The following is a 26,080-nucleotide window of genomic DNA, read 5'->3' as shown; positions in this document are numbered from 1 at the left end:
AAAATGTGTAGAAGCCCTCCAAAGACCAAGCATAATCCTCCAAGAAGTCTGCAAGCAAAAACAAGAAGGAATCCATCATGTCGGCTCCAAAATAAAATTAAATGGATAAAAGGAAGACATGTCGGCTAGAAGAAATAGTCACAACGTTTCACTTGGTAACGTCGGCTCAAAATAGGAGCATGAACCACTATAAATACCCGCCTAGGGTCAGCGCAAAATATACAAGGAAAACTCGCATTTCTCTCTGAAATTTCGGGTGATTAAAGGAGCAGAGATCCGCATCAAAGGAGGGATAGATCTAGGGTTTAACTACTACCTCGGATGGGTATAAGGAGCAGAAGAACCCGGGCTAATCTCATTTTGACATACCTGTGAATTGAAGGTGCAAATCTCGGATGGATGGAGCAGAGATCTCATTCTCGACATACCTGTGAATTGTAGGTGCAGATCTCGGATGGATGGAGCAGAGAGGACTTCAGATGAAGACACAGTATTGACATGCATTCTAGATATTCTCGGCATAGTCATGACAATCTCGACATGAAGTCTTACCGTCTTGATCACAGTATACAGATTTGTTTCCTAGCAATCTTAATACACATCTCAGTGTTATTACAACAACATTGTTAATAGTCTCAACATATATATGTGTGTATCTATGCTCCTACCTCCTCGCAGATCCTCAGCAAATCTCAAATGCAATACTAAACTTGGTTACAGTATTGGCAAAGGTGAAGACGCAGCCCTAATCTCAGTGACCATCACAATTTCGGTGTAATGAGATGGAGCAGTATAACAGTCTCTTCATAACAAGAAGGAACAGAACCATAGCATCTGCATAATAAGAAGAAACAATGACAAGGAAGATCAGCCTCATCATGATGAGAAGATCACAGTCTCAGCATGATCCCACGATCCTATCTCAATTATGATCCCAGTCTTGAAGGTCATGATCTCAATGAAGACAAGAGATCTCAGTGACATGATGAAAAGGCAGTAAAGAAGATCTCAGTGATGCAACAGTGATGGCTTCAATGGTGCAGCAATCATAATGATCCCAGTAGTGTTCAAGTCGGAGGATTGATGTCTTGGTCTTGGAGAGGAAAAATGTGTCAAGGGTCATGGTCTTGGTATTCGTCAATTGGAATCTCTATAAGAAGAATTTTGCATGGGTTTTCCTCTCCAAGATCGAGAGGTTTTGGCCTTGGCAGAAAGCCAAATACTTTGTGTTCTTGTCTCTTTTGTTTTGGTAGCAGTTTGATGAAGTAATCACACACACTAATAATGAATGGAAAATCAAGTTAAGATTAATTGTATAAATACTTCACAAATTGTTACCATGTTAAGAAGAATCACTCTAATTTCTGAATGCCCTAGATTCTTCAACATTATGGACCTCATGTACTTGAGAGGAATCTAGACTTGTCTCAAAGGGGAAGATTCCAAGACCTCGAGATCGTGACTCTCAAGCTTTTGAAGCCCACTCTAAAGATGGCAAAGGAAGGAGAAATTTTGAAAGGTTTCAAAGGAATGCAAATAGAAAACCAGCTCATCAAGAGAAGCGGGATATTCAATGTTTCGGTTGCCACAAGTTTAGTCATTATAAAAACAAGTGTCCAAAAGGGAAGGAGTATAGGAAGAGGAAGGGCGAGCATCATGCCTCAACTACAAACAATGATGATAAGGAGCATCCACATTAGAAGAAATCCAAGAATGACACTACAAAAGCATTAGTAGTTGATGATAAGGACGAGGATATGTTTTACTAGGTTGATAAGATTGCAAATAGATTTTAGTAATTTCTGCAAGTAGGCAAGGAGCAAGAGGGAGTTGACAATTCCCTACAATCCTCAAAAGATAAGTACTCTATAAGGTCTTCATTGATTATTATTGTTTTTGATTTGTTAGCTTCGTTGTTGGGTTATAATCATTCTTCTATGGGCCTCCTAGTGAGGATTGTACATACATCGTGAAGGTAGTCATAGCTTTGGCAACAGTCGAAAGCATTGGAAGAACAAAGCAAAGTTTGTGGCAAGAGGATTATCTAAAAAGTGATTCATGTTCGAGAGGGAGAAATTGTACTGACCAAAAGGGCTCCAAAAGCAAGCAGGCCAGTAAGTTTGAAGGATGTCATTGTACCAAGATCTGTGGAAAATCAGTGATGACTTCAAGGTGGATTTACAAGATCAAGCATTTGGGTGATGGATAACAAGTCCATAGCCATTCCCATGGTATCCAATCTGATGACGCTAAGTAGCAGAGGAAGCAGCCTGGATTATCTCAACAAGATTTGTTTCAGCGTTAGAGGGAGCACCCAGTCAAGGTGACCAGAAAGCAACCGTATTAATGGATTCAAGTTGGTCAATTTATGGTTGAGCTAAGGCATGTGGCACATGTGTTGGGGTACCGACATGGTACAATTGGATATGGATTGAGATATGTCTCGTATAGCTACAAGGATTCGCAGATTCAAATTGGGCTGAGAATGATGATTTAGCTTGAGGGTTGCTATGATGAGCAAGAAGTTAACAACATATGAAGCAGAGTATATTACAGTTTTGCGAGTTGTGAAGCAAGGTAGCTTCAGGATTGTTTAATCAATTGCAGGTGACGACCATGATGACCGGTCATAGAACGTGGAGTGGTGAGGCTCCTATGTATTTCTATGGTCGAGTTGTTTGCTGACATTCTCATTGGATGAAATTGGACAAGTTTGAAGTCACTGAGAATGTTTCCCTTGAAGGGAATGTTGATGTTGTAGCATCAAGGGGGCGAATAATCTCCCTTAGGTCATGAGTACTAACTGGGAAACCATGTAATATGGTTGGGGAGATCTCCCTTAAGACATGGGGTTTGACCAGGAAACCATGATTTATGGTTGGGGAGATTGGCCCAGTGAACATCAAGGCCCTAAGTGCTCCCCTGGTTAGGGGTCACCTAACCATAATGCCAAGGGTTACTTGGCTAGTGGGTTGAGTGAGTGCCTCATAGCAATGAGCAAGTATTTTTACCATTCGATGACATGTGACAACATGTGGGAATGGTGAATGGGACTAGGGTTTCACCATGGATCAGGGGGTATCTAACATGACTCCAAGTATCGACTTGTTAGATTGGTGATCCAAGGACTAGTGTTGTGTTAGGGGTTTACCTGACTAGCCAAAGGGTATTTGGCTTAAGCCTTATGGATGACTAGATCCCTTGCAAAGCATATGTGACAAGTGAGTAACTAGATCCTTTGCATGATGCTGATGTGGGATTGCTTTCCACATATCATAGATGGATTCATCAACATAGTTGAGCTCTTTTAAATTTTTTCTTGAAGAGGAGAAAAACCCCCCTAGCTAAGAGGGGGTGTTGAAATTGTGTAGTTGTGGTAGATATTTAAGTCAACAAAGTTAAAGGGAAATAATTATTATTTTCACTGTTCAAGTCAACTCCAAGATGACAGGTCGGCCCCACATCTTGAAGGGATTTGACACTTGGTCAAAACCCACTTGTTTTGACTCATATATATTGCCCAGTGTAGCACGACTCTTATAAGACCCATGAGTACCTGCGGGTCTTGACGGGTTCTATAGTGAGACGGATTGCTCGCATAGGACCAGCAATTTCTAACCCATACTTGTCCAAACCCGCATAGAACCCATCTAATCGTATTGAACCCGTGAAGACCCGCATGTGACCCACATAGGACCTGCATAAGACCCATGGACCCACTCAAAATTCATATATTTTTTTTTAATTTGGAGATCATATTATTTTTAAGTTTTTTCTATATTTTGTTGTGTCTTATACGAGTCATTCCCGAGCCTTATACGGGTAGCCGAGTCAATAGCCAGACAAGTCTTATACGAGTACGAGTCGTGCAACATTGATATTGACATTTGATCCTCCTCATTTGGTATCATCTTGCCCAAGAAGGTTTTTGTTCACACATATGGAGGAAGAAGACACTTTGACTAGCGAAGTTTGACCTATTCTACTTTTGTTTGACCAGCGTTGACTTGGCATTATTCTGGGTTGCTTTGACCGAATATTTGACTGTTTATTGGAGCAAATATTCTGGCATCTTTGACTGAAGGTTGACTGATTTTTTGGACAGAAATTCTGGCATTGACTTTTCTGTTTTGACTAGCTTTGACTGCAGGTCAAACTGGGCAGTTTGACCGAATCTTTCTATGGAGCAGTAGGGCCAAAATTTGGCCCCTTTGACCTCAGTTGACCAAGAGCAACAGAAGGATGAATTTTGACCTCTTTGACTAGATTTGACTTGTGAGAAGAAGTTTGACTCTTTTTTTTACTTGGTTTGACTTAGAATATGGTATGGTCAATTGGATGATATTTTGACTAGAAAATCTAATGTACTTTTTGATTAAATTGGACAATTTCTCCTAAGAAAAGATTTGTTGGGTTTTTCCATAGTTTGGGTTTCCCCAAGATAATATTTTGTGTCTCTTGTGCATCATTGTTTTACTGTGATTTCCTCTGCCCTACTGTATTTATGGTTGAAATTTGCTGAAGTGGAATTGCTTAAAGATCTGGAATGTACTAAAGATATAAATTGTATTATTGGAAGTAATTACCTGGCAGAAAATTGTGCGTGTCTTAATTGCACTTTAAAAATCAACACAAAATAGGCATTGACAATATCTACTAACCTGCTCACACTCACAAAGAAGTTCTTAGCTTTCTTTGAGAAGGCAACAGCTCCTACAGCACCCATGTGCCCTGCTGCCACACATATGCAGGATTTGCTCTCTGTATCCCAAATTCTTACCTGAAACAAAAGCACAAAGGATCTATCAGTAGAGTGATTTACAAAGAACAAAAATTGAATCCAGAAAAAAATAACTTTGAATCCATGAAAAGAAATTTAATATAAGTGCATGCAAAGGCAAAGAAATCCTAGCCCTGAGGGTTAGTTCAATTGGTTGGTGCCATTGTTGCCAAGGGAAAGCCGATAATTTGGTGCACTGTGCAGGTACCCAATTCAATTCCCACGGGGTTAGTTGCATTAAGCCTACACTACACAATTTACACTGTGTACCATCCTCGGCATGGGGGGAGGTGCCCCAGAATTTCCTAGCGATTTCTTTCCAAGGAAATAAATCAAAACAAACCATCTTATCGAAATAATTCAATCCTCTTAAAAAAGAAAATATGATGTGTACTGACATGACCAAGACACCTCATCCTCTATTATTGTTAGTAGGATCTAATAATTGAAATAAAGAAATATGCTACTGGCATAAAAAAAAATCCAAAATAGATTAGTGCATAAACATAGTTAGAAAACCATTGTGTCATAGAACCTAGGCGGAAACATATTGCTCCTCAAATCAACTTGACTCCAGCCCAAAACAAGCCCCGCTGATTCATTACTCAAAGATTTGGTCAAACTCATCAATTTTCAACAGGTTTACTAGGCCTTGCAAGAACTTGGCCAGTCATGAAATACTGTAGAGTTTGATAGAAAAACTCAACTGGTAGATATAAGAAGAAAAACCAACAAAACAATTAAATTTATATTATGAATTTTTTCTAAAGGGAGATTTCTACAAATACAAAGATTTCAATGTAGTTTTTGCAACTAGATTGTGGATAATTTCAAGGATGTGACGAATGAATACAAGGGGGGAAGCATTTGGCAGGTTGTGTATTCGCAAAATTTGTCACTTACACTTATTATGCTCAACGATGACATTTACAAAATGTTGGTCGCCACCAAACTCAGAGACCATTGTTGCTACAGTGTTGCAAACATCTCGATAACATCCTGGTTTTATCTCGAAATCACTATTTTTTGGCCTAGCCGATGTTTGTCAATTTTCACCGATATTTTGATGGTATCTTAATTTTGCCAATGTTTGCCGATTTTTACCGATATTTTCCCGACTTTTTACGATTTTTTGGTTCTCCAGACCCTTGCTGATTTTATCACGATTCCGATGTTCGCAACATTGGTTGCTACACTTTCATTAGGGTGTTCCACTATTACTTAGATTCAAAAACAACTTTCTTGAGTTATTTGGCTCTATAACCTGCACATTTGGCACACATCCATTTGAGCCACACTTAGAATCCACCCTCCAAGGACACTAGTCTCGACCAAAACGACAAGTTGGCCTCTCTATAGATCCTCACAACCCCTCTAGTCTACACTAGAGGCACCCACATGGAGAGCTCCCTTTGCCAAAGTCAAAAACTCCACCTTATCAACTTAGTCACCTCTAGTGAACAAATCTTGTCTTTATCACACAACCTCACATTGCTTTAACATTAAAGAGAATATTGCCGCTATTCAACACCCAATGCCATGAATATCAATAAAAATATCAAAATAAGAGGGTCTCAACTCTCTCTCTTTCTTTTCATTTGAGGAGGTCCCCAAAGGGGCAATTGAGCCCATCCTCATTAAGCCTCTATATATTGTATTCTCCCCGACATTAATGCTCAGCTGTGATATTGCCACTTAGCAATATTGCTAAGGGGAAATATCCATTTTTGCCAATTTTGTCATGTTTAGATTTTCACTTAGGAAAAATGGGTTGCGGGACCCCACTTGATATTTTTGGAGCTAAGCCAAGGGCCCAACATAGGAAAGAGGGGGGAAATCGAATGGTTGGTGGTTGGTGGGGACCACACCAAGAAGGGAATACGCTCCCCTCTTGGAAATATGCACTATTGGAGGGAAAAGATGGAGGAAATCGATGGGTGGGCCCCACATGGGAAAATTGGAGGCACAATGACAAAATAGGAGGAGGCACTCAATTTTGGGCATCTTGATCATTTGAACATTCACCTTGACTAGCACGCTTGAGCTGGAAGCCAAGTCTGCATGTGTTGTTGAGCACAAGAGATTTTCAAGTGAGAATCTCACCCTTGCTTCAGTGGACCTCGAGTGCCAGCCCTAGGAGGGAGTATCCATCATCTTCATATCGATCATGGAGCCTTTGCAGCATGTTTGTGGAGCTGGTTCAGCAAAGACTATGTGGGCCTGCACAGTTCCATTTCGTGCCACACATGGGACATAAGCAGGAAGAGGAATTTGGTGTTGCGTTTTGTGGAGGGATTCTAGGAGGGAATTTGATGAATATCTGAGCCATTTTGAGGGCCATCAGCAATTTCAATTACAGTTGGGTTGAAATACCCAATAGTTGGAGGAGCAAGGAGAAATTGGGCCGAAATTTCGAGGTCAACATTTGGCCAAACCCTTCGTGGGTTTTGTGGGTTATTGGAGGAGAGGCCTAGAGAAATTTCCCAGAATTTTTTGAGCACCGGAGGAGGTCCTTGTAGCCATTTCTTCAGCCAACAATGCAGTTTCTTGAGGGACAACGCAGAGCTTTGTTGGGGACAACTACACTTGTGTTCAAGCAGCTGATTTCATCACCTGGGCAAGCCCAGGTGTATGCATTCCGATCTTATCTTGTACCCCAGCATTTATCTTAATAAAATGGATCAGCGCAATGCAAATTTTGGCATTTTTTGGGTGTTTAATGTGGTGTGAAATTTGTGTGTGTGTTTTTGCTATGTTTGCTATGTTTATCATTGTAAACTCCCCTTGAGAATATTAAAGTGGTATCAGAGCTCATAGTCTTGGCTCAACTTCTGGAAGCAGTTATCAGTCTATGACACAAGAAGATCAGCAGAACGTGACTTATCAGAGGCAGAGATATTGTTGATCAGTGGTTGTCATTGATGTCAACCCAAGCAACACCAGGGGCTACCCTGATCTTGCATGGGCATTTTGACTTGACAACTTACTGTTGATTTGTGGTAGCATCGGATGTGCTCTAGCCATGAAAATTGGCAAAGAGGCTAAGACACATAAAATCTCCAAGACTCAGAAATGCTTTGGGGAAATTCCACTAGGTTGGAGAGATATTAAAATAATTAAAATTTTTAATGGGGTTCCTAAGTCTAAACTTAGGAAAATTAAAATATTAATGGGTATTAATATATAACTAGGTGAGAATGTTCTAAATGACATGCGTCAAGCCAAATCTAATCTTAGTCATTGATTAGGGACTTAATCTCGACCATTGAAGACTCAACAAGAAAAGTATAAGAGGAGGCTTGAGGGTCAGTTGGAGATACACTAAGATTGATCAGTCAGTTCAATTTTCTGGAGCGGGGCTTGCTGAGAAAATTTGAGCTAGTGGTTTGTTGCAGCAAGGGGCAGTGAGTACATAGCAGAGAGGCAGGGATAGTGCCAGAGGGTCAGCGTAGTGACCAAAGAGGTTGATGTAGAGGTAGCTAGAGCTACGCAGAGGCAGTTGGGGACTGCACAGAGGCTGAGGGGTCAGTGTGGGTGATGCAGAGGGCCAGAGAGCTGACGCAGAGAGTCAAGAGGTTGACGCAGAGGCTTCAGGAGCTGAGATGAAGCTAGCAGGGCTGACGCAGGGCCAAGAGGAAGCGCCGAAAGGATTTTTGTGGGGCAGACTAGAGTTGAGTGTTGATTTGGGGTAGCATTGGATGTGCTCTAGCCACGAAATTTGGTGGAGAGGTTGGGGCACATGATATCTCCAATACCCAGAAAGGGTTTGGGCAGATTCTAAACAGATCAAGAGATATTAAAATAATTAATATTTTTAATGGAGTTAAAATATTAACGTGTATTAATATGAATCTATGTTAGAATGGTCCACAAGACATGGATCAAGGCAGATCTAATCTTAGCCGTTGATTAGAGACTTAACCTCGGTCGTTGAGATGTCAACATGAAAAGTATAAGAGGAGGCTTGAGGGTTACTTGGAGAATACACCAGAGTGATCAGTCATTCTATTCTCTAGAGCGAGGTTTGATAAGAGAGATAGAATCAGTGATCGGGAGAGCAGCTGAGGGGCATTGAGTACAGAGAGACAAAGAGGCAGAGATAGTGCTGAGATAGCAGCAGAGCAGCCACAGAGAGAGACGCAAGAGCAGCCAATGCTCACGCAGGGCCACGCAGAGGCAGCAAAGTGTTGCGCAGAGTGCCAAAGGGGCCAACGTAGCTGACGCAGGGCCTCCTGGGGCTGACCCAGGCCAAGGTAGGCTGACGCAGTGCCAGCGCTAGGCTAGGAGAGGCTAACGCAATCTAGATTGGGCAGACGCTGGGGTTTCTAGGGAAGATTGGTGCTGAGTAGCTGTCGAAAGGATAATCTGGGGTTTCAGCCAGTAGATTTGTCAGAAACCGAGAGGTATTATTGCTAAGGAAATTATCTATTGGGTAGGCCAGTTTCGGCACCCAGATTGTACTCTGATATTGCTTAATAAGAAAACCCTCAGATAGCTACACCAATTTTCCCACATTGGGTTTTTCCGGGGACATTAGTCCAAAAATAATGGTGTCATGTGGTGTGTTTGTTCTTGTTTCTTTTAGTTCTTGATCTGTAATATGTTGAGCATGCACTAGTGTTTATTTTCAGTATTTACATTGTAAATAACTTGTTAAGGAAGATAACAAGTAGGTAGGAATAAATCAGATAAAGTGCATGGAGGGTTTCTAACTAAGTAAACTTAGAAACTTCAACATGGTATCGGAGTGTGATTGCAGATCACAGGAGGACTAAAAGACATCAGCCGAGCGGAGCAATAGCAGCAGAAAACAGTTGTACCGAGGTGACAAAAGTTGTTTCTAGCAACGCAGAAGGCAATGAGTGTGACGTAGAGCCAGCCAGGGCCATGCAGAGGAAGTCAGGAGCTACGCAGAGCCCTAGAAAGGCCAGTGTTGCTGACGCAGAGGGCCAGAGGGCTTACGCAGGGCGTCCCAAGGCTAACGCAAACCCATATGGGGTGACGTAGAGCCAGCGTGAGGCAGAGAGGGGCTGACACAGTTCACAGAGAGGTAGTTGCTAGGGTCTAGAAGGTTGCAGGAATATTGCAGAGTGGAGATGGTGAGGTATTGTAGTCAGAAAAGTACTTGACAGAGTAGGGCCAGAGGAGTTGTTATCGATGGTTTCTAGCCGAGGAACCCAGATCAGAAGTGCAACTGCACAAGTCGATCAGAGTATTGGGCATCTCGACAAGCAGCAGAAGGATTTCCAAGAGGGAAATCAGGACTCAGAGGAAGTCCAGAAGAGAACTTCCAGATGGGAAGTAGAGACTCAGAGGAGTCGAATAGAGAACTTCCAGGAGGGAAGTAGAGGAGCATCATGGCACTACATGGGGTAAGAGACCAAGATAGACTGGACAGAGCATCGAATTTCGTAGTCTGGAAGTCAGAATCTTATCAGTGCTTGACAAGAATCGTGTCAAGAACTTCGCCTTGAAGGTAATAGCTGTCCCAGTCGACCCCAATGATAATGACAAGTACGAAGAGGCGATGGCGAGGGCCAAGTGCATTATCCTTGACGGGGTCAAGGATCATGTGCTACCACATATAGCTGAGAAGGAAATGACATTTGAGATGTGGGAGGCTCTCAAGAAGCTATACCAGCATACTTCTGTGCACAGAAGAATGCTGCTCAAGAACCAGATGAGGTCATATCAGATGAAAAAGGGTCAATCGATTGACACCTTCTTCGGAGGACTAAATGAGATCCGAGACCAGTTGACTGCTATAGGAGCGACACCGGATAAGAAACTTATGGTGAGGACAGCCCTGAATGCCGCCTCAGAAGATTGGGAAGTATTTGTCCAAAGTATCCTGGGTAGAGGGACTCTCCCACCTTGGGACGAGATGTGGGCAGCTCTCTGCCAGGAAGAGATCAGATGGTAGTCGAAGATAAGTAGCAGCAGCAAAGGGATCAAGGTCAAGCAGGAGGAGGAGGATGTGGCCCTAGCATCTGAGGGAAAGCAGGAAAAGCGGAAGAAGAAAGATCTCTCCAAGATCAAGTGCTTCCACTATGGGGAGTTGGGTCATTATGCGACCCAGTGTCCAAGGAAGAAGAATAAGGGAGAGTCTTCCGAGACCAAAGCAGCGCCAGCACGGGCAAAGAAGGAAGTTTTGACAGACAATGATTGTCCCATGAGTGCACACGCACCACTTGGGCGGAAGTGGGGAGACATCGAGCTATAGTCAAGAGGACTACATGCGATGAGGGTCAGGATCCTTGAGGTACCCAGCCTCTTGGATTAGACATTGCTATGGGAGCCCCGATGAGGAGTAGCGGGATTGGCTTAGTAGGTAGAGACAGATGTGGATGGAGCGGCAGAGAGAACTACAGTGCAAGAGTCCCGAGACAGCACAGAGCTAGCAAGTTGCAGCAGTGCGAGAGGCACAGGAGTGTTGCACCAGTGAAAGAAGGCACAGAGAGGTGTGCAACGGTGCAAGATGCAGGGAGTTGTTGCAGCAGCGCAGGAGTCAAAGAGAGGGAGCACTTGTCAGCGACAGAGGGAGCTTCAGCATCAGTGAGTGTTTCTAGCCCACTAGGGAGGTCATTTGGGAGATCAGTTACTTTCTCAGTAACTGAGTTGCAGTGTAGCAGTGGGCAGCACGATGCAGCTTGATGAGAGGAGGCGTAGTGCAGATGCAGTGCTGGGAGAAAGCAACAGCAGTAGCACGGATGCAGAAGGAGTTGTCGTACAGATGCAGCAGTGGCAATGGCAGAACCATGGGTAGCAACACAGGATGCAACAGTGCAGAGGATGTTGGGCAGGAAGGCCTAGCATCAGCACAGGTACCGATGCCGGATGATCAAAGTAATACTCAGTGAGGAGTATTGCTAGAGCACAGTCCTCGCTAAGAGGGAGTGTTGATTTGGGGTAGCATTGGATGTGCTCTAGCCACGAAATTTGGTGGGGAGGTTGGGGCACATGAGATCTCCAATACCCAAAAAGGGTTTGGGCAGATTCTAAACAGATCAGGAGATATTAAAATAATTGATATTTTTAATGGAGTCCCTAAGTCTAAACTTAGGGAAAATAAAATATTAATGTGCATTACAATGAATCTGTGTTAGAATGGTCCAAAAGACATGGATCAAGCCAGATCTAATCTTAGCCGTTGATTAGGGACTTAATCTCGGCCATTGAGATGTCAACAAGAAAAGTATAAGAGGAGGCTTGAGGGTCACTTGGAGAATACACCAGAGTGATCAGTCATTCTATTCTCTAGAGCGCGGTTTGCTAAGAGAGATAAAATCAGTGATTGGGAGAGTAGCTAAGGGGCATTGAGTACAAAGAGACAGTGAGGCAGAGATAGTGTCGGGATAGCAGCAGAGAAGCTCGAGAGAGAGACGCAGAAGCAGCCAGTGCTCACGTAGGGCCACGCAGAAGCAGCTAAGTGTTGTGCAGAGCACCAGAGGGGCCAGCGTAGCTGATGCAGAGGCTCAGAGAGCTGACGCAAGGCCTCCTGGGGCTGACACGGGCCAAGGTAGGCTGACGCAGTGCCAGAGCTGGGCTAGGAGAGGCTGACGCAATCCAGATTGGGCAGATGCTGGGGTTTCTTGGGCAGATTGGTGTTGAGTAGTCGCTGGAAGGATTATCCAAGGTTTCAGCCAGTAGATTCGTCAGAAACCGAGAGGTATTACTGCAAAGGAAATTCTCTGTTGGGTAGGCCATTTTCAACACCCAAATTGTACTCTGATATTGCTTAATAAGAAAACCCTCAGATAGTTGCACCAGTTTTCCCACATTGGGTTTTTCTGGGGACATTAGTCCAAAAACAATGGTGTCATGTGGTGTGTTTGTTCTTGTTTCTTTCAGTTGTTGATTTGTAATATGTTGCACATGCACTAGTGTTTATTTTCAGTATTTACATTGTAAATAACTTGTTAAGGAAGATAACACGTAGGTAGGAATAAATCATATAAAGTGCATGGAGGATTTCTAACTATGTAAACTTAGAAACTTCAACACTGAGAGGCTGAATATCTGTCTCCGAGAAGAGGTATTACTGTTGTGTAACAATCTTTGTTGGGTGAGCCATTTCTAGCACCCTAGTTGTACTCATGAGCTGCTTAATAATGAAACCATCATATATGTTGCATCGGTTTTTCCACATTGGGTTTTTCCAGGGACAATTGTCCAAAAATAACGATGTCCCTTGTGTGTTTGTCTCAGTTATTTCAGTTGTTGATATGTATATGAGTTAAGGTTGCATTTGTGTTTATTTCAGTGTTTATATTTATAAATAACTTGCTAATGGAATAAACAAGTAGGAGAAATTAAACCAGATAATGCAGTGGGGATTTCTGGCGTGTTAGATTCAGAAATTTCAGCACTTACTCTATTCTGAGTCAAGGATCTTCTATATGGATTCTACTCGTCGAGATGTTTCCGTTGATATATGGCACTCCATGTAATTCTTCAGAATTTGAGAGATATTCGTGTTTGAAGTTAGTAACCCTAGTTACTGGGCTAAACCCTATGGGGTTGTGGCATGAAGCTCATAATTGGTTGTGGTCATTGAATAGTCAATCATTAATAATAATAAAAAATTGCTCCTAAAATCCCTCCAACGTTCACTTGTTGAGGATCCTCTCAACTCAAGACATCCATATAAATAGTGACCCTCATATCCTGCTCTAGTAGGGATTTTGTGGCTTCAAATAGGTCATCGTAGCATTTTTTCTATAACTTTTTTTTTCAAAGCTTCAGAAGCTGAAATTAAAAACCAATTGAGCCGAAATCTTGATGAACCTCGTGACCAAATTTCAGATCTTGGTTCGCTATATTTTTGGAGATATGATGAGGAAGTTAGGGTTTTTGCAGGCTCCCGAGTTCCATGTCAAACAGGGGACGTTGGGAAAATCGTCATAACTTTCTCTCTGAGCATTGGATTCAAATTTTGTTAATAGTCATAGAAAGAACATGGACCGTAGTTTGTTGAGTATCATTTTCAAGGTCAATGGTCGCAACAATGACACACGGCACTTCGTACAAGTTCGCTCTACTGAACCAGTCTATAATCAGGTCATCGTGGGAGATTGGGTATAACTCTTTCTTGAAGAATCCAATCTTGATTAGACCTGTGGGTTTGGAAAGAGGACTCAGAGGGCTACCACAGGACGAAATTTCAGACCTTGGAGATCCGAAATTACATAGATACAACAGATTCAATATCGAGCTCCTAGAAGGCAAGAAAAAGCATGCATTCAAGGATCATTGCAGTAAGGACCACACATCAACAGTCAAGGGTAATTCTCCTACAGCAAGGCATGTATGATTAGTGTTTACATTTGAAATATGAGTATCATCTCTAATATATGTTTTTACAGGAAAACGTAAGCATATACAGGGTCTCCGTTATATCTCTATGTCTTTATATGTCACAATTAGTTTTGATACCACATTTTGGATGTCCTATTCTTGATACTACACATTTGAAGCTACATATTCTTGATGCTACACCAAGTCTGCTAAATCTATATGATGTTGTAAGTTCGTGTTACTTGTCTTATCAGAGTTGATAGAATGGTCTCTATTGTTGTACTTAGAACTTGGTCCATCACAAGTCTAGGGTTTGTCATCATTTTTTATTGTATATATCTTTAGGTCAGTTTTGGATATAGTCTTGCATAGAGTGCAGGACTATATCAAGAGTGGGAGTCTTTGTCTACTGTTGCAACAAGTCCACAACAAAAGTGACAAGCACACTTCAGGTACGCATTGTGATTTTAATTTGTATTTATTCATTATTATGCAATTACATGTGTTTTACAGGCAAAGGTAAGTTAAAGGGTATTTTGTTTTGTTTTGGGATTAGTTTCGCGTGGAAAATTTTGCATGTAGGTAGAAGAAGATTCAGGTACAACTTCAAGCAAGAATTCGAGAGCAGAAGTATCAAATCAAAGGAAGCATTGCAGCGGGACATCCTTTGAAGACATGACAGCCATCTGTATATTGTGAAGAAGTGTCAAGGCCAAGAGTTATGATTGTAAAGTTGTAAAAGAGTCAATCTGCCTAGAGTCGAAAAGGCATTATTGGGAGGTATAGGAGTCTCTGTTGGGATGATGTCATGGTTGGGTTGCAGATCATAGTGTGATTGGGTGTTCGGTCAAAATCATTGTAAATCATATTGTATCGTGGATCGTTGTCCCTGATATAGGAATCCACACTCTTGTCTCATTTCAATCATTATAGGGTGGCAGGAAGGTGCTAGGCAAGTGTATGAAGTTGCCTACAGGTTGGGGCCTGTGAACACTTCAGGGTGGTAGGGTGGTGCTAGGGCGAGTTATGGCTCGCTAGGATGTTGGGGCATCCATTCAGTTGATTACTAAAGAAACCAGGGCATTGGGGCATCCTTCCAATGGGAGCTGGAGAAGAATGCTTTTCTAGAATTCTAGGAAGTTGTTGCTTTTATTTCAGTTGGGGCTAAATATTAAAGAATTTATTAGAAAAGCATTCGGTGGTTTTTGACCCGGAGGGGGTTTTCCACCTAAAATTCTTGTGCCTACTGTGTTCCTTTATTTACTGTTATGATTGCATAAACATTAATAATAATAATAGAAAATTAACTAATGCTCTAAAAAGATTTAAAAGTGCTAATTGCTAAGGAATACGGATTCACCTTCCCTCTCAGTATTTCCAATAGATAGAAGAGCAGAGAAAGGCAGTCGTAGATTACCCTTGATCCAGTGACAGTTGAACCGGAGGTTAAGAGGCCAAACATGGGGGATAATGAAAGAGACAAAAGAAGTAAAGAGGAGGAGTTTGCCCAACACCTTTTGAAGGTCATTCAGGATTTGTCTAAGGGTATTGAGAAATTGAGGCAGAAAACTTGCAGCAACAACAAGGGCAAAGGAATTCAGGGGGAATTCCAATTGGGTGAAGGCTCTGGCACTTCGCAGCACCACACAGCTCATGGCCCCAACGTACCACTCATTCCTAGTACACCACCCAGATCCACTATCCCCACATTTTTAGCATTCAATGTTGGAGGGCCGCAAGGGCAAGAGGAGATGCCCAAGGGGGACTATTTCGTGGCGTATCAGTCCTATGGGCCCGATTTTAGAGAGGTTATTACCTTCGGGGACTTCTTCCAGTTGAAGGGTAACAACAGTAGCAAGGGAAAAGGTGGAAGAGGCTACACCCATGGCACTGATTTACAATGCACCATGGGGAGATTGTTCCTCCCGACTTTTGATGGCTCATCCAAGAGCTCAGCGAGAGTATGGGTTGAGAAGTTGGATGTCTACTTCCAACTCAATCAGATGACGAAGGGGGGAGCAATTAAAATTGCCACATTGCATTTAGAAGGGGAAGCCCATGACTGGTGGTTCCATGGGCTAACCATGATGGGGCATGCAGGAGTTACAGCCTATGAGGATTTCACTAGGAGGGTGTTGGAGCATTTTGAGAGGAGAGACCCAAAGGAGCACTTTGGAGAGTTGACAAGGCTCAAGCAGACGGGGAGTGTTGAGACCTACATCTCCAAGTTTTTGAGATTGTCAGTGATGGTACCCGATCTATCAGAGGCCAGGAGGGTTTTCATGTTCGTAGAGGGGCTAGCAAAGCCACTGAGGGGATTGGTGAGGTCCAACAGTCCCACCACCTTGCAAGACGCAGTTGGGAGAGCTTGGGACTTGCAGGATGCTCTACCCAGGGCCAAAGCGCAAATACCACCCAAACAAGGGCTCCAGCAGAGGGGAGGAGACACTAGGGCTCCACCACCGAGAGCCAACCAAGGGCATGGACAGTTGGATGAGGAGACCCAGAGAGACCTCCGGAGGAGGAAGCTATGCTTCACCTATCAGGAAACTTGGGCACTAGGGCATAGATGCACAGTGGGCAAGGCCCACTACATTGAGGTCTTCTCTGACAGTAACCAAGAGGACGATGTAGAGTTGGAGGCAAGTGAAGATGACAGTGTGGCATGCGTGGAGAACGGACCACCACCAGCAGGAGCCCCTTTCACACCAGCAAGAGGGGTCCTTGCGTCCTTACGTGGGGTACCTAAAGTTTTTACATTGAGGATCAAGGGCACAATGCAAGGACAGTGTGTCTCAATTTTGGTGGACAGTGGGGCCACCCAAAACTCATCAATGCACAAATGGTTCAGAGGAGAGGGATCATAACCAAGGAGTTTGAGGGGTTCTCAATCCTTGTGTCGGGGGATAGGACCATGCAATGTACACGATATGTTTCCGCGTTGACAGTGACCATGGGGAACTATTCAATGACGAATCATTTCTTTGTGGTGGAAGTATCGGACACCAATGTGGTGATGTGTATCCAGTGGCTCTATTCTCTTGGTAGAGTCACTACTAATTGGAGGAAGTTGGACATGGAGTTTACAGGGTCGGATGGCAACTTCGTCATTCTTCAGCGTATGCATTCTTACCCTCCACAGACAATCTCAGCACACAGGATGGAGGCTGACCTGAGGCACGACAACATTGAGTGGGTGGAGGAGTTGAGGATTTCTGAGGCTGGGGTTCAGCCCAAGCCACCACACCCTGACATACAGGATATTCTGGATAGGTACCTAGTAGTGTTTGGGGACACAGCACCAAGGAAACCATCTGATCGAGGGTTTGAGCACACGATTGTGTGAAAATTCTATCACTGCAACAACTAATTTACTTTTCCTACTTATTTCATCATAAGTTATTCGTGAAATTACTTCAACAAAAATTAAAATAAATACCGCTGCAGATATCACACTGTAATACAGAAACAAACATATGCACACATTGACACAGTTATTTTGGACTAATGTCCCCGAAAAAACCCAATGTGGGAAAACCGGTGCAACAAGGTAGGATTTTATTGTTCAGCAATTTTCGAGTACAACAAGGTGCCAAACTGGCTTACCCACAGATAGACAAATTTCCAACACTTCTTTTGAACCTAGCATAGGCCCTACTGATCTCTACATCAGCCTGAAACCCTCTGCGTCAGCCTCCTGAGGCTCTGCGCAGCCTCTCTAGCCTTTTGCGTCAATCCTGCAACCTCTGCGTGGATGACGCAGGCCCTTCTGGCTCTGCGCAGTCTCTGTTACCTCTACGTGGCTTCCTCTGGCTCTGCGTCTGCCTCTTCTACCTCTGCACTAATCTCCCATCTCTCTGTTCCATACTTGCTGCCTCCTGACTACTCTCCAAACCACTGGTTCAATTTCTCAGCAAACCCTGCTCCAGAAATTTAACTGACTGGTCTCCCTCAGTGTGTTCTCCAAGTGATCCTCAAGACTCCTCTTATACTTTTCTCGTTGAATCAACGACTGAGATTAAGTCCCTAATCAACTGCTAAGATTAGATCTGGCTTGATCCATGTCTTTTGGACCATTCTAACATAGTTTCATATTAATACACATTAATATTTTATTTTTAAAAAATATTAATTATTTTAATATCTCCTGAACTGTTTAGAATCTGCCCAAATCCTTTCTGGGTATTGGAGATCTCATGTGCCCCAACCTCTCCACCAAATTTCATGGCTAGAGCACATCCGATGCTACCCGAAATCAACACTCCCTCTTAGCGAGGATTGTGCTCTAGTAATACTCCTCACTGAGTATCACCTTGATCATCCGGCATTGGTCCCTGTGCTGATGTTAAGCCTCCTTGCCCAACATCCTCTGCACTGTTGCATCCTATATTGCTGCCCACGAATCTGCTACTACCACTGCTGCATCTGTACGATAGCTCCCTCTGCATCTGTGCTACTGCTAGTCCTTTCTCCCAACACTGCATCTACACTGCAACTCCCTCTTCATTCGTGCTGCTAACACACTACTTTTGAAAGGCGTTCTTTACCATCCCCATCTTTTCCCTGAAGTAGTCAAATTTTGACCTTCCAAGGGCTTTGGTGAGGATATCTGCCACTTGTTCCCCTGTAGGAGTGTAGCTCAACTGTACAGCTCCTCATTAGACACAATCTCTGACAAAGTGACACCAGATATCAATATGCTTCGACCTATCATGCAATTCTGGATTCTCAGAGAGTTTGATGCAACTCTGATTATCGCTCATGATCCTGGTCACCTCCATATTTCTTCTGAATAGGTTTACTAGCAGTTTTCTAAGCCATATGGCCTCAAACGAAGTTGTGCTTTCTACCATATATTCTGCCTCAGACGAGCTCAGAGCCACGGACTTCTGTTTCCTACTGCACCAGGAGGTCATTCTCGATCCAATGTTGAATCAGTACCTAGAGGTACTTTTCCGATCCACTGACCTTCCTGCCCACTCTGCATTAGTAAATCCACTCAACCTGATATCCTTCCCCTTGGTGTATAAGAGCCCATAATCAATTGTTCCCTGTAAATACCTGAGAACGTGTTTTGCTGCTACCCAGTGAGCCCTCTTTGGTTCCACCATGAACTAACTGAGGGTGTTGACAACATAGAAAATCTCTGGCCTGGTGTTGACTAGATACATCAGGGACCCTATGAGCTGTCGGTATAGGGTGGGATCGACATCCTTGTCTTCTGATGCATCAATCTTCTTCCAGTTGGTGATCATTGGTGTAGCCATAGGTCTATAGTCTCCCATCCCGAACCTTTTCAGGATTTTTGTAGCATACCTCCCTTGCCCAAAGAAGATTTCTCCTTTCTACTACCAAACTTCCAACCCTAGGAAATAGTGCATTCGTCCAAGATCCTCCATATCAAACTTTGTGGCTAGATTCTTCTTGTAGTCCTCAATGAGTGTAGATGATCCTGTCAGGAAGAGATCATCCACATATAATACTAAGACAAGTGGTTCGTTCTCTATGACCAGATAGTAGAGATTCGGATTTGTGTCACTCTTGACAAACCCCATCTTTTGCAAGTAGCCATCTATTCGACCATACATCGCTCTCGGTGCCTGCTTCAGCCCATACAAAGCTTTCTTCAGTCTGCATACATGAGACTTCTTCTCATGAGTCTCAAAGCCCTCTGGTTATTCAATGTATACCTCTTCTTCTATTACCCCGTTTAGAAATGTTGTCTTGACATCCATTTGATGGATCTCCCATCCCATCTGGGCTGCGAGAGATATCACGATCCTAATAGATGTATACCTGGCTACCGGGGCGAAGGTTTCCTCATAGTCAATCCCTTCCTTTTGAGCATACCCCTTAGCCACAATCCTAGCCTTGTATTTTTCAACACTATCGTCCACAACATATTTGATCTTGTAGATCCATTTTGAACCTACCACAAATCTGTCTTGAGGCCTTGACACCACCTCCTAGACATTGTTTACCATTATGGAGTTATGCTCCACCATCGCATCTAGCCAGACTTGATGTTGGCAGGCTCCCCATCCTGAGCTACTAACGCATGATACCTATCTGGTTGTTTTCGCTCTCTTTTACTGTTCCTTGGCTCTCCGATGAAGTTCTCTGCATCACACAAAATCTGATGAAGTTCCCTGCTAGTTCTTCCTCTAGTAGCAGGTGTTTCTGTTCGCTCCTCCTCCTCATCCTGAGAATCTTCCTGATCTAAGGAAGAATTCTTCACTTCCGTCGGTTGAAGAGGCATGACCAACAGATCCTCTTTCGACTGCTCCTCGGAAGGCATTTCGCGAGATCTTATGAAAGCTCTGTCCTCCATGAACTTTACATCTCGTCGTACTACTACCTTCTTGCTTCCTAGAAGATAGATTCTATATGGCTTAGCATTCTCACTATATCCTACCAGATACCCCTTTTCTGCAGTCTGATCCAAGTTCTTCCTCTTTTCTTTGGGTATGCGACAATATGCTAAACTCCCAAATATCCTAAAATGACTGACTTCAGGTGTCTTCCCAGTGAAGACTTTCTTTGGAGTAATCTTGCCCAATGCCCGATGAGGAGTTTTGTTCTAAACGTAGACAGTTGTGCTGCATGCTTCCGCCCACAAGAATTTTGGCATATCCTGATCATACAGCATGGCCCTAACTACTTCTACAATAGTCCTATTTTTCCTTTCTGCCACCCCATTTTGCTCCGGATTGTAGGGAGTTGTCCACTCTCTTATGATGCCCTCCTTAGCGCAATAATCAGTGAAGTCCTTATCAACATACTCTCCACCATTATCTGAGCGCAAGACTTTTATTTTCTTACCTGTCAGATTCTCCACTAGAGCCTTGAACTCCTTGAATCGACAGAAAACCTCATCCTTGGTTTTCAGAAAATAGATCCAAGTTTTCCTCGATTGGTCATCAATGAAGGTAAGGAAATACTTAGCACAGCTAAGAGATTTGACGGACATAGGTCCGTAGATATCTGAGTGTATCAATCCTAGTACACTCTTGGCCCTATGGTTGCTCCTAGGAAATGTCGCCTTGGCATACTTTCCTAGAGCGCATCCCTTGCATACATCATCTCGTTCCATACTCAGATCCAGAACTCCTGTTACAGTGCTCCTGAGAATTCTCAGAGCTCCATGGTGCAAGTGACCCATCCTTCTGTGCCATAGTTCATTCAAGTCTTTGTCCCCATGACTGCCTATTAGTGCCATTGGAGATTCTAGTTGTAATCTATACAACCGATTACTTTTGATCCCAATCTGCACTTTCTTTTTCCAACTCGGGTGTTTGACGTATACCTTTTCCTTGATGAAGTAAACGTCATAGCCCTTGCCTTGTAGTTGTGACACAGAAAGTAAGTTCATCCCCAATCCTGGTACATGCAGCACATTTGTGGCATGGAACTGTTCTGATTCTATCTGAAAAACTATGGTACCCTTTCCTACTAGAGTACACTTTGCCTTGTTCCCCATGGTGATCTGAAAATTCATCTTCTCTTCTCGATATTCCGAGAAACACTCCCTGATTCCCGTCATATGCCATGAGGCTCCACTGTCTATATACCATACTTCTGATGATGCAGCACTAGTCATGCATGCCACTTCTTCTTCCAACCTGGAAGCCAACATAGAGAAATCGAAATCTCTCTCTTGTGCAATCTTCTGAAAATTTGCGTGAGTCCCCTGAGGTGGATGCCTCTGCATCGTGATCTCGACCCATAACTGATTTTCCCCTTTTTTCTATGCTTACTTGCTTTGATACCATGTGAAAATTATATCACTGCAGCAATTGATTTACTTTTCCTACTTATTTCATCATAAGTTATTCATGAAATTTCTTCAATAAACATTAAAATTGTTGACACCTAATCATCAGGATTGGGTGAATAACTGAAATTAATGTAAATAAATAATAGAGAATATGAATAGTCACTGGGAGATGAAATGAACAGTCTCTCCCTCATGTATATAATAAAGACCAACCTGAATGAATATCAACGAATTGTTTTTGAGGAGTTACTGCTTGGTCTGACATGGTATCAGAGCCAGCTCCCAAAATTAGGTTTTGTGTAACTCCTGGTGTCAGTTTCTGCCTATGTTCTGCCTATTTTGCAGAATTCACACCTACCCATCTGACCGAATTCAGTTTCCCATATATACGCTACCCCTTGCTCTAATACGCAGCCAACTCTCATATAATCTGTGGTGTCAGTTGCCTGAAGCCTGCTCCACCTGCTATTCACCATTATTCTCACTACTCCTTGTACTGTGTTGAAACGCTATCAATGTATTGAAAACACCATTGTATTCTCTGGTCTTACCGCCATTGTATTCTACGAGGTTGAATACCCACTGCGTTTTCATTACTACACATACCACCAACAAGCCACAACGCCATCTCTTCATCAGATTTTCTGTGCTAAACATCTGAACATCTCCCAGTCGGTTTTATGCAATAGTTGTTAAATGTATGTGGAACCTATGGCGATTTTGTTTCTCAACATTAGCATGCCAATAGTTTTACTAGACCACACAAGTTAAAAAGCAGACTCCCCTCCATATCCCCTCAGCATCACGCCTATCTGCTCTACTACGCAGCTGTGGAGCAGTCGTCGCGAGAGAGAGGCAGTGAGGATCATTTGCGAGATGAAGCCGCACCTATTGAGCAGTTGCTAGACTTCACGACAACGGTGGTGGAGGCAGCTGTTATCAGTGCGATGACATGATATCAGTACGGTGACTTGGTATCCGAGATTGCCCGAGATGGTGCTGGTGGCGACGACAACGGTGGTGGAGGCAGCTGTTATCAGTGCGATGACATGATATCAGTGCAGTGACTTGGTAATAGAGATAATATATTGCCCGAATATTTTATATTGTGTGATAATAAAGTCGAAAATACAAATGGTGATATTCTATATGGATAGAATATAGTTTTGCTCTTTTTATATTAAATCAATTTCTTACCTAATCAAGAAGGAAGAATAAGGCTGTATTATTTTGAAGCACATTTTTGCCAGCAGAAGTATTTTTTTACAGTACACAGATTTTACAATGCATTCAATCATATCTATTGTGGGAATAGTTCTCACTGGCAAGGAGAACCATCTGAGTGGTCCGGGATGATAAAACACACCCTCATTTTCAATGAGTTGTGGAAAGGAGTGTGTATTGGAGACGGAGACAAAGAGCCAGAACAGCCTACCTCAGATAAAGAGTTCGCCATTTGGGAAAATAAGAACAGCAAAGCCTATGCATTAATTGCAACATCTGTAAGTGAAGAGGTCAGTCGCCATATTTCGCCATTTTCAACTGCTTTCAAAGCCTTACAAAAGTTAAAAAAAACTCTATGACTCACATTCTGCACTTGAAGTTGTTCAACTCATGATTAAACTCTTCACTCTTGAATTACAAAATAATGATCCTCTTGCTCTTGCATCCAAAGTAAAATCTATAATGCATGATATCAAAGCCACTAAGGTTGAATTGGATATTCCTCTTATCGCTTTTCTCAAGGCACTTTATCCTACTTACTCTAATTATCTTGAATCATTGCAAGCAAATGGAAATCTCAAAGACATTACCTTTGACTCTCTTGGGAAAAAAATTGCTGAAAGAGAGAGCTTTTGGAAAGAAGACAGCCCCTGAATCTTCTGAAGAGGCTGTGTGCCTTGCTCATAAAGAAAAGAATCTTGCCCAAGATTCTTCTAGAGGAAGAGGTGGTCGAAGAGGAAGAGGAAGATATTTCAGAGGCAGGGGGGGCAGACACTCTCAAGGAGAAAAGTTAGATTTGCACTGCATACGCTGCAAAAGAAATGGATCACATGATGCCTCTACATGCAAGTTACCTTGGGACAAAATTGAGCAGCAAAGAAACCAACCAAAAGGTAAAACTAATGACACAGACAAAGGTAAAGCACCTGAATCCGCTCATTATGTTGTGGTACAATGTAATATCGGAGTAAATGAAGACTTATTTAATGCTTCACTTGCTTCTTGGAAAAATGATTGGTTGCTTGATTCAGGAGCAACTTGCCACATGACTCATAGAAAAGATTTTTTTGAAGAATTTACTGACAATGTTGATGGAGCAGTATACTTTGCAGACCAATCAAAAATCAAGCCATCAGGGCTTGGCACATTCAGGCTCAAATTGCCCAGTCTTCCAGAGTTCCTTGTGCATCATGTTCTATATCTCCCACAGCTGAAGAGAAACTTGCTATCCTTGGTCCACATCCACCAGCGAGGTCACTCCATTCATATGTTTGATGGCAAGATTGAGGTGAGAAAAGCATCTGACCACTCACTTGTCATGAGGGGAATAGAAGAAGAAAGGCTTCTCAAGCTGCAAGGTGCCTCTGCTCGTGCACAACATTTCTCATACAATTCTAATTATGAAGAAGGTACACTTCCATCAAGTTTATTATGGCATGCTAGATTTGGACATTTGAACTATGACAACCTCTGCTTGTTGAAGAAAAATGGTGTTGCTGGTTTGCCTACAATTCCTAGGAAACTTAAGCAATGTGATGCTTGCATTCTAGGAAAGCATAGCAAACAGTGTTTTCATGATTCACATTCAAGAGCACATAGAAAACTTGAACTCATTCAATCAGATTTATGTGGTCCAATGCCTATTCCTTCTGCAAATGGAAATAAATATATGATGACATTTATTGATGACTACACCAGAATGTGTTCGGTTTATTTATTGAAGAACAAATTTGATGCTTTTCAAACATTCAAGAACTTTCATAAATGGATTGAAAATGATGCACAATCTCATATTGGCTCTATTTGCACTGATAATGGAAAAGAATACACTTCAAATGAATTTGAAAACTATCTTCGCCAACATGGGATCAAACATCAAACAACTGTGCCTTATAATCCCCAACAGAACAGTGTAGCTGAAAGAATGAATAGGACAATCTTAAATATGGTGCGCTCCATGATGTTTTTCAAAAATGTAAAATTGATGTTTTGGGCTGATGCAGTTCTATGTGCTGTATATATAAAGAATAGATGTCCATCTAATGCTATCAGAAACAAGACTCCCTATGAAATGTGGTATGGGCACATTCCTTCGGTAAAGCATCTCAGGGTCTTTGGTTCCACCTGTTATGCCTTGATACCAAAGGTACATAGAAATAAACTTGGTGCAAGAAGTCGTAAGTGTATCTTCCTAGGGTATTCAAACACCTCCAAAGCATACCGTCTCTATGATGAAGTCAATAAAAAGTTTGTTGTATCTAGAGATGTAATCTTTCTTGAAACATCCAAAACTGACAATGTTGTTGAGCGGCAACTTGATCGATTAGATAGATTCGCAAATGCAAAATCATTTCAAGCATTTGATAATCAGATTCCACATCTTGAAGGGGGGATTCCTATACTAGATCAATCTGTGGAATCTTCTTCTGAAGCACTCTCTCCCCCACATGAAACTCCAACAACGGATGATGCTTTAAGTGATGTGACTGATAGAATTGGGAGACTCAATCTTGTTTCAGTCCCAACTCAATCAACAGAACAGCCTGGACCATCTGAGAAAGGTCCCCCAAAGTGGCTGATAAAAACGCTTGAAAATGTTCATCTTGATGAGGTTGGAAAGACAGGAACTAGAAATTCAAACTGGCAAAAGGGAGGTGATGTAGATGACTCTGATTCACCTGTTGGTATGGATGTTTCTTATGATTGTGAATTGAATTTGTCTACAGATTTTGAACCAACTTCCTTCAAAGAAGCTGCTTCTCATGATGAATGGAAAGAAGCGATGCAAAAGGAGTATGATGCCCTTATAAAGAATGGCACTTGGCAGCTGGTTGATCCTCCATTAGGAACCAAACCAATTGGCTGCAAGTGGGTCTACAAGAACAAGTATAAAGCTGATGGCTCATTTGACAAGCACAAAGCCAGGCTTGTGGCAAAAGGTTTTGCACAGAAGGAAGGGGTCGATTATGAGTAGACTTTTGCCCCCATAGCAAAATGGGCTA

The 26,080-nt window shown here is 42.6% G+C and overlaps 1 protein-coding gene across 1 annotated transcript in view; it reads right to left on the bottom strand.

Moving 5' to 3' along the window:
• Window positions 1-26,080, bottom strand: part of LOC149263628 (protein TORMOZ EMBRYO DEFECTIVE-like) — a 306,527-nt gene that overhangs the window by 22,320 nt on the left and 258,127 nt on the right. The window contains 1 exon segment of the mRNA XM_089426534.1: window positions 4,662-4,780. Within this exon segment, the coding sequence (XP_089282660.1) occupies window positions 4,662-4,780 (119 nt within the window).

This window comes from Pinus tabuliformis, chromosome 6, assembly GCF_031772625.1.
Source record: "Pinus tabuliformis cultivar Carrire ecotype Pingquan chromosome 6, CPIR1, whole genome shotgun sequence".
Taxonomy (NCBI): domain Eukaryota; kingdom Viridiplantae; phylum Streptophyta; class Pinopsida; order Pinales; family Pinaceae; genus Pinus; species Pinus tabuliformis.
Note: the sequence above shows the minus strand (reverse complement) of the source record. Positions and strands in the feature narration are given on the sequence as shown.